Source organism: Cygnus atratus, chromosome Z (assembly GCF_013377495.2).
Source record: "Cygnus atratus isolate AKBS03 ecotype Queensland, Australia chromosome Z, CAtr_DNAZoo_HiC_assembly, whole genome shotgun sequence".
In the NCBI taxonomy this organism is placed as follows: domain Eukaryota; kingdom Metazoa; phylum Chordata; class Aves; order Anseriformes; family Anatidae; genus Cygnus; species Cygnus atratus.
In genome coordinates this window covers 12,300,460-12,321,233 of record NC_066396.1, presented here as the reverse complement: position 1 = coordinate 12,321,233, position 20,774 = coordinate 12,300,460, and the positions used below count along the sequence as shown (strand labels likewise).

At 36.5% G+C, this 20,774-nt stretch overlaps 1 protein-coding gene across 1 annotated transcript in view; it reads right to left on the bottom strand.

Annotated features, from left to right (window-relative positions):
- The window catches only part of SPEF2 (sperm flagellar 2), a 66,133-nt gene that overhangs the window by 31,179 nt on the left and 14,180 nt on the right, over window positions 1-20,774 (bottom strand). Inside the window, 10 exon segments of the mRNA XM_035563766.1 lie at window positions 811-1,067; window positions 1,896-1,999; window positions 2,961-3,034; window positions 7,264-7,333; window positions 7,545-7,675; window positions 8,207-8,426; window positions 12,429-12,597; window positions 14,366-14,553; window positions 15,717-15,905; window positions 20,276-20,492. Coding sequence (XP_035419659.1) covers window positions 811-1,067; window positions 1,896-1,999; window positions 2,961-3,034; window positions 7,264-7,333; window positions 7,545-7,675; window positions 8,207-8,426; window positions 12,429-12,597; window positions 14,366-14,553; window positions 15,717-15,905; window positions 20,276-20,492 — 1,619 coding nt within the window.

Genomic DNA, 20,774 nt, shown 5'->3' with positions numbered 1-20,774 from the left:
ATGAAAAGTATGTGGCTTGGAACTGAAACAGCCCTCAAAAGGCCTTTGATGCCTTTGTCATTTCTGGTCAAAATCATCTACTTACAGGTGTTCACTGACTAACATATGACAAATGCAGTGTTCGATAGGGAATGAATGTTGGCACATCCCAGGGAAAGAAAGTTAGCACATCCCTTTTTTTACCCTTTCCTTTGTCTCTTTCCAAATGTGTCTCTTTGAGAAAAATACTATTTACACATACTCATTTGGAATGAGTCATATTTCTGCATTTGACGTAAGTTGTGTTTTTCTCAACTGCTGTTTTATGTGATAGTTAACACTAGCCACTGCACTACATCAGCTCTAGTGAGATTTCAGAACAAATAAAACCAAGGATATACACATGTACTTGCACACTTCTAATGTGATTTTGACTGAAACACATATAAATGATTCTGTGAGATATAAAGAAATTGTGCAATAATGCTATTTCGCTCCAATGAGCACGACGTAAGGGTAAATCTGGTAAATATAAGTTAAATTTATAAAGTCATGTACTTCTAGACAAGTAAACAAAGAACAGCCAAAGTTAGAAGAGGACTTACATATGGAGAGGAAAACTGCCAGGAAATAATAAAAAATATAATTTCATAATTATCAGAAAAAGTAAAAATAATATATAATTTTGTATCCTAATTACACTACGCAAATTGCCATTACATTGCAAAGTATTCACAATTTAGTAGTTTCAATATTATAATAATCTTTATATTCCCCTTAAATCAGAATCTGCTTGTCATTTAACTTTGTTAAGTGCAGTTGGAAACTTACACTTCAAGCTAGCCATGCGTTTTAGTACTGTCGTGTCTGAAATATCCAATAATACAGAAACATCAAATGCAAGTAAGGAAACAGAAGGCTTGTTAGGGGCTCTGGGATCTGTAACAAGGGAGAGCTTTCCAGGGTTCATATCTTCTGCTTCTGCTTCATCTGGATCGACCCCTGTATAGGCTTTTTCAAATAGCTTTGCCTGATTAATTGTCATTGGAAATCCATCCAGAATCCACCCCATCTCTGGCGGTGTTTGGCTATGGGCAAATAAAGAATCAGGATTATATGGCGAATTGATAGCATAATATTAACACCTAAAGAACAGCTTGTCCTAGCAGTCTTTCATTCTGAATTCAGTATATGCAATATCCTCATGAACACAGAGTATGACAACTAAATTTGCGAAACAATGGATTTTATACCAGGAAATTACATCAAGTATAGCTAAAAGTGATAAACAAAACAAAACATCTGTCTTGATGAAGTTTTCAAGAACAAATTCTATACAAACTATTATCAGAGATGTAATTTCACTGTTGTCTTGAAGTGCTAACTTTTGCACTAAAGAAGTAAATAGCAAAATCTGTTTCATAACATAAAGTACTGATGGGAGTAATACAACTTACATGATATTCATGTGAGAACTTAAGTGCTATTTGCTTATCAGGAGAGTAGAGACAATTTTCTGTCATGTAAGAATGTAAAAAAATAAGTAACTTAACTGCCAAAGTATGAATGTTTGGATTATGTATTTCACATAAAACCTAGAAGAAAAAACACTAGAACATTGTGAATAGTTTCCAACTGATAAAGATAGAGACATTAGTTATATTTAATGACTATGTGATAGATTTTTTTTTTTTACTTGCTGTCAGTGGTGTACAATAATGTCTGCGTAATTTAGGGCTAGATTCTACTGCTTTAAAATGAGGATTAACTAACTTCACTAATTAGCTCCACTTTCCCAGCAGAATACTCCAACGTTCCAGTAATGCACTGAATAAAGAGAAATGGCTGACTCTGGATCTACAAACTGGATAATTACACTCTCAATAACTGGGAAAAAAAGCTACACAATTTCATACTTAATAGCTTCCAATAGGATGGCAACTAGTAATTCATCAGGAATACTTTTTCCTTTCTTCAACAATTTCTGTGATGCAGCACCAAGCTGGGCACGTACAGAAAGCTGTGGAAGAGTGCAGTTAAAAGAACATGTAAGACTAAAGTGCTCAGAATGCTCATGACACTGACAGTTAAAAAGAACTATTCTACTTTACATAGATTCTACTTTACATACCTTACTTCTATGTTCTCTATATATTTACTTATATTTATCTTTATTGTGTTATTTATTAATCTTCATTGTGCTATTAATTTATATTTAATGTTTATTTTATTATCTATGTTTATTATCTATTTAGGAGAAATAGAAACTGATGTAAAAACACCTAATTTAACTGAAATCTCAAACTGAACATCATTACACTCATGAAAATGCCAGACAGAAATGAGGTTGAGAAACAAAGGATATTGAAAGCCAAAAGATAAAAAAATTAAGTGTCAAAGTTATTTTGATTTAACTGTGCAATAATTCTGACTTGTGTCCAAGGTTACTCTCATTTTCTCTGCTCTAAATCCATTGATGATTTCCCTTCTGATAGCTAAAAGAAGCCTCAAACTGAAGTTTCCTATAGCAGCATTGAAATTTTTTAGTTCTGTGGGAACCTTCCTAGCTTTTGAAGTACTCTTCAGCTCAACCAATAAAGTCAATGAGATCACTGGAAATTAAGTATTTTTGAACATAAAGAAAAGAAACCTTATCATGGGATGAATTATCTGCTTTGCACCACCAAGATCAGGAATACATTTCCGCTAACTCAAAAATGAATAGGAGGTACCATATCTTACATAAATGTGAGATTAAACAGGGAGGTATTTATGTATAACTCTAGCTGTATGTACAACTCTAACCAACATACACAGGAATAGATTTTTATAAGATGTCTTTCCAAATTTCATACAGAAAATGTTTGCAGTAAGGTGAACAAATAAATGCAGAATGATGAAATGGTGTCACCATTCTGTAGTTTAATAAGATTTTAACTAAAGTATCTTTATATAGTAGCAGCTAAAATCAAACTACAAACCTTGGATAGGTCATTCTGACTGTTGTCTGATTCAGTTTCTTGACCAGATGGATCGTTTTTGATAGGACAATTACCTAAAATAGGTACATTATAAAGTTTGACGCTTTTACTTCTATAATATTTCTTACTGTAGATAAATAATAAAAGGTATGTGCAATCATCAGAAACATAGGATCATTGAATAATTCAGGTTGGAAGCAACCTCCAGAGGTCACATAGTTCAACCTTATGGTTAAAGCAGCATCACCTGAAAAGTCAGACCAGGTTGCTCTGGTTTTTACCCTGTCTCGAAAACATCCAGTGATGGAGACTACCTCTCCATACAATCTGTTTCAATGTTTTCACGGAGAAAAGATCTTTTCTTGTGTCTGGTGGAAAAGGGAAGGAAGACGGATTTTTACAGATATCTCCACAGCAAAATTAAGACTAGGGAAAATATGAGCCAACTGCTGGAAAAGACTTTCAAAATGCTGAGGTACTTAAAGCCTTCTCTCTCTCAGTCTTTAACAGTAAAACTTGCTTTCAGGAATCCCAGTCCCCTGAGATTAGCAGGAAAGTCTGCAGCAAGGAGGACTTACTTTTGGTGGAGGAGGACCATCTTAAGAAACATTTGAATAAACTGCAAATACAGGATTCCACAGGTTCCAATGGGATGTACCCACACGTGCTGAAGGAGCTGGCCCGATGTCATTGCTAGGCCACTCTTAATTATCTTTGAGAGGTGATGGTGACTGGGGAAGATTCCGTAGGACCGGAGGAATGCAAATGTCTCTCCTCTCTTCAAGGAAAGAGTCCAAAGAAGGGCAACAAAGCTGGTGAAGGGCTTAGAGAACAAGTCTAATGATGAGCAGTTGAAGGAATTGGTGTTACTTAGCCTAGAGAAAAGGAGGCACAGGGGAGACCTTATCGCTCTCTACTACTGCCTCAAAGGAGGTCATAGCAAGGTGGGCGGTCTGTCTCTTCTCCCAAGCAACAAGCGATAGGGCAAGAGGAAATGGCCTCAAGTTGTGCCAGTGAAGATTTAGGTTAGATACTAGGAAAAAAAGTCTTCACTGAAAGGGTTGTGAGGCATTGCAACAAGCTGTGCAGCGAAGTGGTTCAGTCACCAACTCTAGTGGTATTTAAAAGACAAGTGGATGTGGTGCTTAGGGACATGGTTTAGTGGTAGACTTTGCAGTGCTATGATAGCAGTTCAACTTGGTGATCTTAGAGGTCTTTTCCAATCTATGATTCTCTGAAAGCAAGAAGGAAGAATTGGTCATGTACAAGCTAGTCAGCCTCACCTCAGTCCCCAGGAACTGATGAAGCAAAATAATCAGGGAAATATTTTCCAAGCACATTAAAGACAAGAATATGATTAGGAGTTAAAACATGCATTCGTGAAGAGGAAATCATGCTTAACCAACCCGACAATAACCTTCTAGAGGCTCAGTGGATGAGGGAAGAAGATCAGTGAAGATCAGTGTGTGCTGTTTATCTTGATTTTCAACACTGTCTTCCTTAACATCCTCATTGACAAACTGATGAAGTATGGACTAGAGAAGTGGTCAGTAAGGTGGACTGAAAACTGGCTGAACTGCAAGGTTGTGATCAGGAACACGAAGTGCAGCTGATGACCAGTGATTAATGGTGTAGTCCATGGGTCAATTCTGAGAACAATACTGTTTAACATCTTCATTAATGACCTACATGATGAGAGAGAGTGCACCCTCAGCAAGTCTGCAAGCAACATGAAACTGGAAGGAGTGGTTGATACTGCCCAAGTAACAGAATCCAAGGGCAGAGACTGGGAGGATGAAGTACTGCCCACTGTAGAAGATTGGGTGCAAGACCATCTAAGGAACATGAATGTAAGTCCGTGGGACCTGATGAAATGAATCCAGGGGTCCTGAGCAAACTGGAGGACAAAGATGCTAATTCACTGGATTTGATAATTGGACCACTTGTTAGATAAGGAATTGGTTAGCTGGCTGCACTCAAAGAGTTGCAGTCAATGTCTCAATGTCCAGGTGGAGAATAGTGATGAGTGGTGTTCCTATGGGGTCAGTATTGGGACTAGTGTTTTTCAATATCTTTGTCAGAGTGATTGAGTGCACTCTCATCAAGTCTGCACAAAGACGACACAAAGCTTTGTGGTGCAGTCAACATGCTGGAGGGAAGAGATACCATCCAGAGGGACCTGGACAGGCTGGAGAGGTGAGCCTGTGCAGACCTCATGAAGTTCAGCAAGGCCAAGGGCAAGGTTCTGCATCTGGACTGGAGCAATCCAAAGCACAAACACAGCCTGGGAGGAGAATGCATGCAGAGCAGCTCCGATGAGAAGGACCTGGGGGTGCTGGTTGATGAGAAGCTCAACATGAGACGGCAATGTGCACTTGCAGCCTAGAAAGTCAACCATATCCCAGGCTGCATCAAAAGAAACATAGCCAGCACATTGAGGGAGGTGCTTGAGGGAGGTGATTCTCCCCCTCTATTCTCCTCTCGTGAGACCCCACCTAGAGTGCTGCTTTCAGATCCCCAACACAAGAAGGACAAGGATGTATTAGTACAAGGAGGGCCATGAAGATGATCAAAGGGCTGGAGAACCTCTTGTATGAAGACAGGCTGAGAGAAATAGGGTTATCTAGCCTAGAAAGAAGAAGGCTCAGGGAGATGTTATAGTGGTCTTCCAGTACTTAAAGGGGACCTACAGGAAAGCTGGAGAGGGATTCTTTGTCAGGGAGTGGAGTGACAGGACAAGGGGTAATAGTTTTAAACTAAAAGATAGTTTGTTTAGACTAGATAGAAGGAAGCAATCCTTTCCCATGAGGGTGGTGAGGCACTGGAACAGGTTGCCCAGTGAAGCCGTGGATGCCCTATCCCTGGAAGCATTCAAAGCCAGGTTGAACAGGGCTTTGGGAACTTGATCTAGTGAAAAGTATTCCTGCCCATGCCAGGGCAGTTGGAACTAGATGATCTTTAAAGTCCCTTCCAAACTAAACCATTCTATGATTCTGTATCTCAGGTGGTTGTGGTTGCCATTCACAGGGACCTTGATGGGTTGGAGAAAAGGGCTGTCAACAATCTCATGAAGTTCAGCAAAGGGAAATGCAAAGTCCTGTATATGGGAAGGAAAGTCTCATGCATCAGTTTAAACTGGGGGCCAACTGTCCTGAAAGCAGCTGTGCAGAGAAGAGGCCTAGAGGCCCTTCCGGGCAACAAGCTGACTCTGAGCCAGCCATGTGCCCTTGCAGCAAAGAAGGCTGACAGCATCCTGGACTACGTTAAGAAAAATGTTGCCATCAGGACAAACTTGAGCTCTACTCAGCCCTGGTGAGACCGTATCTGGAATGCTGTGTCCAGTTCTGGGCTCCCAAGTACAAGAATGACCTGGATATATTGGAGGAGGTCAAGCAAAATGCCGTAAGAATTATTAAGGTCCCAGAATATCTGACATACAAGGAGAGTCTGAGAAAGCTGGGATTGTTCAGCCTGGGGAAAGAAGGCCTGAGCGGAATCTTGTCAATGCTCATAAATACCTGATGGGGGGAAGTAAAGACCAAGCCAGAAACTTCTCAGTGATGCCAAGTAAAAGAACACAAACTGAAACACATGAAATTCCATTTAAACAATAAAACATGAACTCTAAAGGCTATGGAACATTGGAACATGTTGCACAGTGAGGTTGTGGAGTTTCCTTCCTTAGAGATGTTGAAAACCCAACTGGACATGGTCATGAACAACCTGCAATAGTGACCCTGCTTTAAGGAGAAACATTGGACTATGTGACTTCCAGAGCTCCCTTCCACCCTCAACCCTCAACACCTTCCTTTGGAAGGCGTTTTTAAGATGAAGCTCTCATCCTGGACTTTGTCTGTGATACATTAAAGCTGTGTGACAGCCACATCAGCACTCTGTATTCTATCTCTTTGATTCTGACCCTGATCCACATCCATGGACTTGAGTTTCTGATTTGACTCAAGACTTACTTCAGCAGCAGACTTATCGCCAGACTGAGGTTCACACTGTCTCTGGACCTGGTCCTGACCCGGACTTCAGCCAATATCCTCACTTTTTGTTGGCAAAGTGTTGTCCCTGCCTAACTTATTATTGTCCTCATCTCCTAGCTCACCCTCCTTTGTGGAGCAGCTTGAACTTGCTGCTCTCAGACACTACAAATGTGTGGAAACAGTAAATTCATAATGGAAACTACGGTGAAAACTCAGACATGGATAACTGAAAGGCTAACTGTCATTTAAATTTAACAAGATAAGAGTTAAGTTATAATAAATTATAATTAAATAATATATACACGCACACACACCTTTGGTTCCATTGATAAATGTTTCTGTTAGAACTTTCAGTAGTGATGATTTTGACATGTTCCTCTGGACCTTGTATCCATTAAGAAAAGAAATGATGAGAAAGGAAACTACATATTACAGAAAACCAAACCTCTGAATTGAATATGTCTTGAAGTCTTCTAAGTCAAAACTTAGAACTAAGTTTGAAATGAGTAAGAAATTGAAACAATATGCTTTTTTCCTTACACGTCACTCTCTTTTCCCTGTGGTACCCAGAACAAAAATTAATAAAAATGCTTACCTCATTTTGTTTCACAGAATTCTCTGCTTCCTGTGAAATTACGCTGTGTTCACATATCATTTCATTTTTAAGAAAAGCTTGGATGGCCTTCTGAACCAGAGTATCAACAGATAGTACCTGAATATTGCAAACTAATATAAGAAAAAAATAGATAGTTTTACAGTTTGAGTTGAGCATACATAGACACAGACCACTATTGAAATTAAATTAATGATGAGAAGACATGCAAAAGTCTAGTACATACAAAGCAATGCATAGTTCCTTTTGTTTGGGCTTTTGATGCAAGTTGTTTCCACTGTCTTTGCTCTGTGACCACTATACAGCATATTGCCACAATCACACAGATGTCTGCTAGTCTCTTCTATAGAAAAAATCCTCAGAGAACTCAAAATCATTTTTAAATTCTCAAGAAATGCAGAAGTAATACTATAACAACACTTTATGGAAGTTCATGTGTTTTTATCTTATTTTGGAAGATAATGAATGAATGACTTGCAAGGAACTCCTAGAAAATATGGATGCATGTGAGTTTCAAGGATTAGTAATGCAAGGACTTGCCCAAACAAATGTCATTCTAAGAGTTGGATTTAAAAACAATTAAATATTTTAAAGAAATGTAGGTAAAAAAAAAAACAACAAACAAACAAAAACCTGAACTCTACCTTTTTCAAGAAACTTTACACAGGTAGTTTTTCCACTAAAAAGTTTTCCCAAAATGCATCCCTTAATAGGAAAAGAAGGAAATACAGGTAGTGAAGATTTGGGTTTTGGAGGATAGAAAATCTCCATCAGTCTACGAAGCACATGACCCAATATGTTATTATTACGAGGAGGTTTGTATTCACTGTTATCTTCAGTTGGGCACCATTCCCCTGTCATACTCTGTATAAATGACAAATTATGAAACAATTTGTCAATATGCCTTGTCTTTCATCTTTCTATATATGCCATTATATAAACAAATATACAATAACCAAATATAAACAGTACTAAAAAATAAAATATTTTTAGAATAGAGCCTTGTTAAAATCAATAACTGTCATTATCTCTAAGCATTTATTAATATTCACTAATACTTGGTTGAGAGACGAGTATGCCTACGATCATTTTTACAGATTGCTAGATTCATTTTTTAAATGCCATAAACATGAAAGGTCATTTCACCAATATGACAGAATGAATCAGTAGCATATTTGTGGAATATAAGTCCATTATCCTACCATTCAGCGTTCTAAAAAATGGGCAACATGACTGCTCAGTATCACACTGAAATCTTTGAAAATATGTACAGAGAAAGATTTCAAATACAGTTATCTGCCTAATACGCAGTCAATAGACACACAAACAACACCCCCCAAACCCTAACAACTTCCCCCCTCCCCTGCCGAATTACATGAATCAGAAAAGAAAGCAAATACTGAGTAGAAAATTCCAGTTCATCTGCACTGAGATCAATATAAATTTATCAGTGGTATGAATTACAAGCATACAGCTTAATAAGGTTGTCTCTTACTGACAATTGCAGTGGGAGAAATATGAATGGAAGGATATAGTCAGAAGAACTGAATATATTTTTTTGCTGCTGTGTTATTGCATCTTATAAGGCTAGGAAAGTAATGATGAAGTACATGTGCAGTTTATGCTATGACAAGCTAAAAGACAACATTCTAGTATGCAGGATAATACTAGTCTTGTTTCACTTATGATTTAACTGAAGGGTAATAAACAGCTGTCTGGAAGATATGTGGACTAGTAATATTCCCAATTACATTTTGGCTTGTCATCTCATTTGGGGTGCACAATAAAGGGTTGTAAGGCAAAGTCAAATGTTTCAGTAAGGAAATTTCAACACAGAAAAAAATGAGGGAAAATAATATTCACAATGAGGGTGGTTAAGCACAGGAGTAGGTTGCACAGAGAGTCTGTGGAATTTCCATCCTTGGAAATATTTGAAAGCTGACCAGCCAAGGCACTGAGCAACTTTATCTGATTTAGAAGTTGGACCTGCTTTGAGCAAAGAGGTTGAAGTAAATGACAACCGCATCCCTTTCAATGTAAACTATTGTCTCATTCTATAAATTAAATATTTAATTACATCAACAGCAGCATCTAGTTTCATTCGCAGTTCTAGTGAAATACAATACAATGTTTTAAATTCATGTTCTAGTTTTTTTTTGTTTGTTTGTTTGTTTGTTTTCCCTGACTTTACTATTTACTTTAGGGCTGGAGCACCTCTCCTATGAAGGAAGGCTGAGAGAGCTGGGGATGTTCAGCCTTGAGAAGGGAAGGCTCTGGGGAGACCTCACTGAGGCCTTTCAATACTTAAAGGGGTCTTATCAAAAGGAAGGAGAAGGACTCTTTATTTGGATAGATAAAGATAGGACAAGGGGGAATGATCTTAAACTAAAAGAGGATAGATTTAGATTAGACATTAGGAAGAAGGTCTTCACTGTAAGGGTAATGAGGCACTGGAATGGGTTGCCCAGAGAAGCTGTGGATGCCCCATCCCTGGAGGTGTTCAAGACCAGGTTGGATGGGGCCCTGGGCAACCTGATCCAGTGGGTGGCATCCCTGCCTATGGCAGGGGGGTTGGAGTTAGATGATCTCTAAGGACTCTTCCAACCTATGCCATTCTATGATTTTATGATTCTATTATAAATTATATATTGCCATAGCATACTTTCTAGTAACAGAACTGGATCAGTGATGAATTTGAACATATATACATTAGGTAAACTAACACCATATAATCTGTTATTACTATAAATTAAAATGCAACCTTTTAATCAGTAAAACCAAATATTTTTGAGTTGCAAAATACCCCCTCTCTAACCTATCTCAGAGAATGTACTTTTTAATATGTATTGGAAAAGATATGCTTAAAAAATCAAATCCTTGTTCTATCTGAATCATTCTCTTTAAAATTATGAGAAAAGATGGATCAACTGTTTTAAATTCTATCAAACCTGTAGAAAAAATGAATTCCAAATGGAATGGGTTTCGTATTTGAAGTAATCACCTTTCAAATTTCTTGTCTTTTTCTTTCCAATCTAAAAGATTGCTAGATTGTATTTGTCTTTGGTTAAAGTAGCTTATCTGTTAGAAACAAGGTTTCAGGTATTCAGGCCAGAGTTATATAACTGCCAGTCAACACCCTCAATGGTAACTGCAAATTATTTGGTATTTTGGACAGGGCCTACTGTTATGTTTGGTTTGGGAGGATTTTATATACTTATGAAGTGATTAGCCACAAGTGATCATGTGATTGTTTCCAAACATTTCCAAGCTCAGTCTAATGTAGAATGCACAACATACTGATAGCACTTTATTTTGTTCTTTTTTTTAACATACATGTTTCTTTTAGTCAGCATTCTTAATATAAACTTATTGTTTTTGAGAGATCCCAAGTTGCTTGTGCCATGCTTTTTCCTCTGTGGTGAAGAAAATCAGCATTAATTTTACCAGAATGCCTTGCCAATACACTTTTGTTTAGATGAAATACTCTGAAGGAATTAGCTGTTCACTTAGGTTTTCAGGTGACATAAGTATGTATTGGTGCCTACCATTTTACACAATTCATATGATACCAGCTTTTGATGAACACTCATTCAGAGAGGCATAAGACTGGAAAAAAAGATGTGAATGTGCATTTGAAACAGGCTGTTAATGAAAAAAATGCTTTAAACTAAATGTTTAAATGTTTGCTATCTTCAGTGCCCCTATATTGAAAGATTACTGAGACTCTGTAATACAAACAATATTATGACTGAAAAACTTCATTTTTCATTAGTGTTCCTCAGTAACTGTTTCCTCCCTATCTGTCCTGTATGTCCTCCCTTTTGGTGCTGAATATTTGCTTTTTCTTTTTTTCCACCTACAGAGAATGATCATGAATTTCGTTACATGAGTGAATATGGCCTGGACAAGTAACTTACAAATAAATTAATCAGAAAAGCACACATGAAGATTGAAAACAAAATAAACTGAACTGCCAGGCATTCACCACGAACTCCTAAAAAACATTTAGACTCATTGCAAAAAAAATGTACCAATTTGTTCAGGAGGTGGGTAAAAGGACATGTATATTGTAGTTATAATTTCCCAGACAGTCAAAGACAGGTTATTTGTAATGATTTTGACATATTATAGTTAAACAGATTATTTGAAAATACTGGTGTGGTTTTTTTCCCCCAAAGAAAAGCATCAGTTACATTGTAATTTGGAAAATATTGTACAATACTTTTTAATTATAACAGGGCAACATTCATTCTTCATCTTTCACTTTTGAAATTACATAGTGTACCCTAAAGTTGAGGAAAAGTTTTAAGGTACCTTGTATCCTAACAGAAGGTTAACAAAAACATCAGCCATTTATAACAATGTTTAAAAATGCTGCCATATGAAAATAAATAGACCACCTAAACCAATAAATCTTGTTAGAAAGCTTTCATTCAAAATTGCTAGAATTAAGTCTACCATGTTTAGTAACAGACACTATTTCTTTTCACTTGCTTTTGCTGTCTACTTCCTCTTGAATTTTTAAATATGGTAGCATTAACCACACTTTCACATGCCAGTTGACTAAAATTCATTGCATTGCAATTTACTTGTTGGTTCTATGAACTCAGGAGAGAAATATAATCGATGTTATATATAAGCATGAAATTATAACTGTTTTAAAATTGTATCAGCTGTCCAGTGCTACTAACATAAAATATAGCTATGTATTTCATATAGAATCTCATGTAACACAAAGAAAATGCATATCAAATTCTGATATCAGAAACTACTGAAAGAACAAAATGTAACATCACAACAAAATGTTTACGATTATGAACAATCAATGTGTATTATATTCCATTATGTCTTATCAGTTTGGTATACCTTGTATTCACCATAATCTTTTTCATCTAACAGACTCATTTTATCCAGTTCTACAAGTTGTTCTGGGCTTTGTTCATTTGGCAAAGGCTGAATTGAGGCTTGTTCATATATTGGTTTTCCATTAAAAAAAAATTCCTTCCAATCACACATCAGTTTCAATGGAATTTTGCTGTAGTAGAAAACAAAGAAACAAACAAAAAAATTGAATGAGTTCCAAGCCAAAAATTAAGAGTTAGATGTTTGAAAATAGTGGACCCAAATTTAAAAGAATTACGATCATGAAATAGAGATATGCTAGACTAGGTATGGTTTATAACGTTTTCTGTAATTACTACAGCTTTTTAGGGGGAAACCATAAAAATATTCACTGTGTGTGGCTACTTGTATGACACCAGTAGGCCCTTGTAGGTTTTGGTATCTTCAGAAGCATTTCATCACACAGTATTTGTCTAGCAGAGATGTGTGGTAACAGTTTTGCTACAACTGCATTTCCCTGTTTCAAAATACTCTTCTCTTTTATGGGGTAAGGCCTCCCCTCCCCAAAAATCAATACAATTTTTCCTGGAATCTAAAATTCATTCAGAATTATATAAGTAATTAAACTCTTTTTTTTTTCTTTTTCTTTCTTTCAGAAAGGAACAATATTCACATGAAACAAGATAAACTGCATATAGTACCAAGTTATTAAGCAATTATTGTTATTGCTAAAATACAGATAGGACTCTGACATCTATGAGTGCTAAACAAACCATATAAAACCAGCTTAAATTTGACAAATGCTCAAAATGTTATAGGATTACATCAGTTTAGAGCTTTTTTTTTTGGCTTTTTTTTTTTTTTGATTAATGCTTGTAGATAAGGGCTGTAACATTAAGTAAACTACATGCGTGGTTAAAAAATAATTGAATACATTCTGTATGCACCCTTTTCAATGAAGTGTGCAGAAACACTGACAAAACATATAGGTAGTGGCAGTAACAAAGATACGATCTTAATATGCATATTTTGCAAAGATATTTCAGATATCTGTACATATTGTTCACTACTCAGTACAAGCAAACATGACACTGGCCTATTCTGGAATAAACTGTATCAGACAAGGAAATTATAACTAAACTGTGTCTAGACTGACTATTTTATTCAGTACCCACTGGGCCAAAATTTATATGATTTCCCTGAAACATAGACATACATATTTCATATGTATATGGCTTTATTATTTAGCCTACAATTACATCAAAATGCATGGAAGTTTTTGGTATACTTTCTAATCACACGCCCCCCCACCGTCTAATCACTGAATACTAATGAAAGAATTAGAGCAACAGACAATCCAAAGCCCTGCTCTGTGGCTTTGGAAACACTACTACAGCAAAGGCATGTGGAGATTGCTGCCTTTTTAGGACATTCTCAGAAGCCCTGTGGAATTGTGGCATGTCAGAAGAGGGAATCACAGTATGTAGGACCCAGACTTTGGACCAAGTTGCTACTTTCAGGACTGTCCAGGCAGGTTGATATGTATTAGGAAATTCATCCTCTTTATATTACTGTGGGGAAACATTCAGCTAGTGGAGCAACCTACTGTGAGATGAGCAGCATTCAGTTTCTAACTTTTAAACGAAGGAATTGCTTCATATAAAAGGGAAGTCAGTACTTCCACAAGCTGTAGAACTAGTGAATCTTTGCTAAGGATTCAAGTTGGTTGAGTTTTCAAGGAATTACACTAGGGCTTTAGCCCTATTTCACCTTGTATTACACATCAGTGAATACTCATATGAAAGGAATATCATAATTTTCTTATGTAAAGTAATTCAAGCTGTCCTGTAAGATACCTGAGGATCTACATAAGACATTACTGGTGCTTAAAGCAGAATGAATCATTAAGCCTAACAACTACCTAACACCTGTTAGTTTTGCCTGACAGCTAACATACTCACTTGTTTGTCAATATTCGATATTCTCCTACTTTTGTTGACAAGTCAATGATTTGGTCGATCACTTCCCAACATATAGAATAATGCTTTTTATAACGAGCCTGAGCTCTTCCAACAGCAATTTTTTCATGACGTTCTCTTTCTTTGATAGTTTGTTCTTCACAATCAATTTTTTCTTGTTTTGCAAGAGCCTAGAATTTTTTTGAAAAGTACATTTGAGATTGTAAAGAAAATGAAACTGCAGAAGTGCACCACCACGGATTAAGAAAACGAACTTGCTCATTTAAACCAATAAATGAAAACAGAGTTACACCAGAGCTGGAAAGACAGCAAACATTGACACATACAAAAATCTAAAAACTTCTAAAAACTTCATTCTATAAGTCCCGGTTTGTTTGCTTTTTAACTGATAAAATATAACAAAATAAAGGAGAAATATATCACTTCTTTCATGACAAACAAATTAAGAATGTACTCGGTGCCTGGGGGGCAGGGAAACGTGAAATGACGTTGTCTGCTCTTCCTGAGGAACAATGCAGATGCATTGGTAAAGGCTTAGTTTCACTGAAAACTATGATGGAATACTCATTTACAATATGTGACTAGCGACTTAATTTATCAGATTCTGATACACAAATAATTTGAGATTATTGATGCTGTTTGACCTTTGAAAAGGATTTCTGGTCATTGTAGAGAAATAGCAGCAGCTCCTGTGACGGTGTGCTCCTTTTGGCCAAGAGTGTTCTTACAGAAACACTGCAGTCAATAGCTATGGCTGCTGCTTATATAGGAGTACAGTTGCACTGATGGATTTAGAGCTGTTAATTGTTTTTGGCAGGAGCAAAGTAACATTCCTACTGTTACATTACGGCCTGCTGTGGGCATAGCACTTGGCAATTTCCCACAGGATTATGAATTCTTTTAATTTATTAATCTACTCCAAGATCCAAGGTAGAAATTAGCATGCATGATTGAAATTCCTTATTACGGCATTTTTCAAAAATGAATGGTAGCATATTACACCTAAAGGACATGAAAAACGTAATTCTTAAGACAAGTTTTTCTGTAACTATCTTCTGTCATTTTGTCTCTACAAGACTGTCTTTTGACCTCAGCATATAGAGATGTTTCTCTAAAAAGTTAAAATTACTTTGTAAGAAAAGAACAAAATGAGACTTTAAGTTGCTCAGTTCTGTCCATTAACTGAGCCGCAACTTTAAACATATTTAAAAGTGATATATTCATCTTTGGATCACCCCAGAAAAAGCCTAAATTCTAACAGTTGACAATACAAATTCCACAGATAGGTACTGCAACATTCCTACAGTGATTCGGGGAGTAAATAATCACTTACTGCCTCTCTATCAAGAGCTTTCTGGAACTCTTTCAGTCGTCTATCTTCATACTGTTTTTCCCTGTAAATTCTGTTTTGCCTTAACACCTCTTTCTCATGTCGAACATGCATGAGTTGAACAGCAATCCTCTGCTCCTGCTGAGACTGTCTCATTAGTCTGTAAATAAGTTGCTCCTCTCGGTAAGCCTCCTAAAATGTATGTACATATAAAAAATTAGCATTAAGAACAGCTTATAAACTATTTCATAGACAACTCATCACTGTCTCATATGGGAAATATGAATGGAGTTATATAACAACATTCACTTGCTAATTTGATATACACATCCAGAACAACCCATCCATTTATGAATACTACCTTTGTTAAATATACAAGAATTGTAGAACTATACAAATGAATTCTAAATTTGTCTTAACAGATATACTGAGTGAAAAATAAATTTGTTCAGAATAACTCAATTTTAACTTGGATAAAGCCTGTGTGCAACACATATTTCAAATAATTGCTTCTGAATGTAAAGATATATCCCTTCCTTGAATTACATTGGTCATTATTTCCCTTATCTGTCCTTGTTCTCTACCAGTCCCCATTCTCAGCCATGCTCCACTGAACCCTTTGAATAAGTCTATTCTTCTACGGTTTTGAACTTCATCCTTTTTTCTCAGGATTCAGGTAAATACCTCCTCCATTCAGAAGACTGGGAATATAGGAAATCATTCCAACCACAGGAAAATACAAGACTTCTAGGTAACAGTTTCAGCATTCTCACTATGACAAAGCATCATATATAGAATACCTTACTCAATATTATAAAAAAATCATTCTGAACCATTGCTTGAAGCATGGTCAGAGTACGCAGACAGTTGGAAGGCTGTGGACTGTTACTTTTCAAAGTTCTTGACAGAACATACTAATATCTTCCCACTACTGTACTTCCTCTTTTCTGTGCTTGGTATCTAAAGCTTAACCTAACCTAAAGTTTTGCCCCATGGCCTTCACAGTCCAGAACTATTTCTGAGTTCTAATCAAAAGCATCAACTTGCCTTTCAAGCCCTATTGCCTATTGCCAAATATCACTCCTAAAGGAGAACCTTAGAGGAAACTTCTGATTCCCTGGACTTTTGATTCAGATGCAGAAAAACTGCTGTAAAATATAGGTTCAGATTTAAGGACATACATTGGGAATTGATCTGAAGTGTTCAAATTAAGTTTCCTAAGAACAGAGAAATAGGGTAAAACCACTTAATAGTATTATAAAAATAAATAAATAAAAAGTATCACGTCTTTTATTTTCTTCTAATGTGGTTTATTTTTCATCAGCTCTCTGTGATGGAGAGAGGGCAGAACACACTATATAAATTCACCTCTAAATGAAAATTCAAACTTTATTAAGTAAAATCATGCCATTATGAAAGAAATAGCAGATTCTACAAAGAGGTCTAGATCGTAGATTAGCAGTCTATGAATACCTGGAGGGAAGGGTTGCCATCCAGAGGGACCTGGACAGGCTGGAGAGGTGGGCCAGTGTGAGCCTCATGAAGTTCAGCAAGGCCAAGTGCAAGGTCCTGCATTTGGGCTGGGGCAATCCCAAGCACAAATACAGGCTGGGCGGAGAATGCATTGAGAGAGCCCTGAGGAGACTAATAACTATTTAACTATTTAAATAAGTTATTTAACTATTTTAATTGCAATAATAAGAACAACAACCTTCAAATAAATTGAAATCTTTGATGTGCATATTAGGGAGAAGCCAATATTTTTCAAGAAAAGCTCGTTCCATATTTTTAGGTTCTGTTGTCTTTGCAACTGCTGGAAAAACTACATTCCACTTAAATACTGGTGACTTGAAAAGATTACGCTGATATAAAATCCCTCAAAGTTTTGCTTATTTTAGCCAAAATGTGCTTTTTCCCGGCACAGTATCTCATGACAGTGTCATATAGTTTTAACGGCAAAGAAACTATCATGTGGTCATCTCAGGCTTTAATACCAGAGGGCTTCACCCACATGCAAGATCATCTCCCTACAAAGCTTATCACTAAATGAGGATCTAAATTATAGTGTACTCTTTGTACATTATGTTTCTTTGTGCAGAATTATCACCACACATGCAACTCTAAAATGGAAAACAATGCAATATTAACAATTTTAGATGCACTTTGTATTTTCACATTCATGCTACACGTCATTTGATATACTTTGGGTAATAAAATTATCCAATAGCACTGCCTTTTGAAGAGTAAATCTGTTCAGATGTCTTCTATATTCATTAAAGTAATGCAATAAAAGAAGGCATGTAACTTTCTGATAGCTTTTTAAATTCCACAGGGAGAAAATCTAAACACCATTTAAAAATGAGTAGTTAGAACAAATATTTTGTTGAAATGGTGCAGATCAAAGATTCAACTGGGATGAAACTATGTTACTGTCAAACACTTCTATTTTCTGCTTGTGAAAATCTGACTGTCATCACCACATGCTCCACATAGAGGAGTGCCATGTAATTTTAAAGTACTTTTACTCCCGGACTCAGACTTATACTACAGTTTTCAGTGTGCCAAGATTCAAAAATTGGAACAAGGTTCTTTTAGTAGACGTTTATAGATATGGTCATAAAACACATTAATGCATTCTGAAAACATGCAATTAATTTGATTCTAGATGATTCTATGGCCTGTCTTCAAGTTTTATGCACTATAAGCATAAAGCCTAATGACTACAAGAAAGTCATGATTTCAGCTTGCAAACACTTTTTAGTTCTGTATCTAATGCAGGGAGATAATAATTTTCAACTACTTTGTATAATGTTTTCAATCTTAAATATATATATATATCTTTACTTATTTCATACTTCCTTAAATCAAGCAACATCTAATTTCTCAACTCTCACAGAATTCCAACCAGTAACTTCTTACCCTGATAATTCAAAACAAAAGTGGCACTAAATAGGCTCTTTTATCTGGTCAGGCTATTGTTTTGGTCAACTGATCACTTGTCTTTCCTTCTAATCCCTGCGGTCCCTTTATTGTCCCTACACCAAAGATTATTTATTTCCTGGGAAGTTATTGTTACTTTTGCCTTGCTTTGCAGCCACATTGGAGAAAGCCTGATTAGAAGAACACTACAGCAACTCCTCCATCTTGAACTGGCAAGGTTTGTTCTGCGGCTGCAGGTGGACCAGCCATCTGACCTGGATAGCACTGGCTGGCTTTGCTGGCTTAGTGCTGCTGTGTCTACAAAACATGCCAATAATGGCTGCTGATGCCACACGGCCATCAGCTGATAGCCATGGCTATCGGAACCATTGGTCCAGGCTACTGGGGTATACTGGGGCTGCAACTGATGATGGAAGGTTTGGAACTACAGAGATTTCAGACAGCTGGGTGGCAAAACTTCTTCACGATCTATGCATATCAACAAGAACATTATACAGAATCACTCTGAGTGAGAGCTCAAATAAAGCATGTGTGGATGGATATACGCTCTTAGTCTAAGCCACTAGAGATATCCTTAGTTTCCCGCAGAATACAGACCTCGGAGAAATATTGAGAAGTCATCTAATTTCTAAATGCCTACCCCAATAAACTTACATTTTTCTTAACAACTTCAACAACATCTCCAGACAATATATGCCAGTGCTTTAAAATATACATATCTAATTAATAATTTTTCTTTTAAGAGGTGCCATGCATCTTCAGCGCTGTTATTATGACATAGCTGAGGAGACAGGCTCAGCTACAGTGGGTTCAATGTGCTTGATCTAAGCTAAGGACTCAAAATGTAATAATGCTACGATAAAAGATAACTAGAAATTACAGAAACTCTCCAGTAAGTTACAATGATATGTTTGATGCCATCATTACTTACAGAGAAGATGTGTGAAGTCAATAATCTAAGAGCTACTTTTTGAAAAAAGAGTGTCTGAGGAGGAATCTGAAAAGCCTTATGCTTTCAAGACAAAATTCAAATGGAATAACCTGCAACAACCATTTTTGGACACAACAGAGACATCCTCCCAAGACACACTTTCTGTTCCATAACACTTCAAAAATCAAAGCTCTGATCTGCAAAATAAGTATTTTGCTTCTTCATACTACCCTGCACAACCATTTTTAAATGACTCTAGTCTAGATATAAATAACTTACGTTACACAATTGCAAATATAGGTTTTCAACTGTCACATTTGTTGGTTTTTAATTACTACCTTCTTCAGACCCAGTATGCATTTTGATAGTTTAAAGGTCACCTTTTTTTTCATTCTTTTTGGGGAAAATAGCAGGCAGGCCTTCAACTGGTTTTTAATCATCTTAGCTCTGCTGCTTTCATTTCAGCCTTTATGATTTATAAGGATGAAGTATGACATAAAAGTGGTGAGAAAGAATGGAAAACCTTCCATAATTTTCAAGGAATAACAATTCATAAAAGTTATTTTCAGAGATAAAATGTATATATTTCCCTTTCTCCCCTCCAAATTTTATTCAGCCCTCAAAAACTAGTGTTACTTTGTAAGTATATATTTAGGTTACTAATTGTGCATGGGTTATGTACTTCTCTTACCTCCTGCGCTTCGTGTGCTGTTAACTGTTCCACCAGCAATTTTCGTCGTCTTTTTTCTCGTTGTTCTCTAGCAAACATATCTTCCTCCAAACGTTTTTGAATTTTTCTTACATATTCATCATCTGAATAAATATTTAATAGCTCAGTTGCTGTCTGTGCTGTGGTTTCTAGGGTTGGTACTTGCAACTTCTGTGTTTGCAACGATTCTTGTATATCACTGATTAAAGGATTAAAAAGAAAAGGTTTATCGACTTTACGGGACCTATGTTTTTTAGAGGTGTTTTCATATAGATCCCTGTGAAGTTGTATGCAAGTCTGACAAGTGCACAGAATTATCTTGGGCAGCAATGTTCATGAGCATTGTAGCTACTTCTTGACACCCTTATACCCCACAATCACCACTGAGTCCAGAGAGCTCCAGACTTTACATAAGCCAACTGTCAATTAGCTCATTTGCCAGTATTTAATACAGAAACCTTTCTGCAGAAAGAATTCTGCA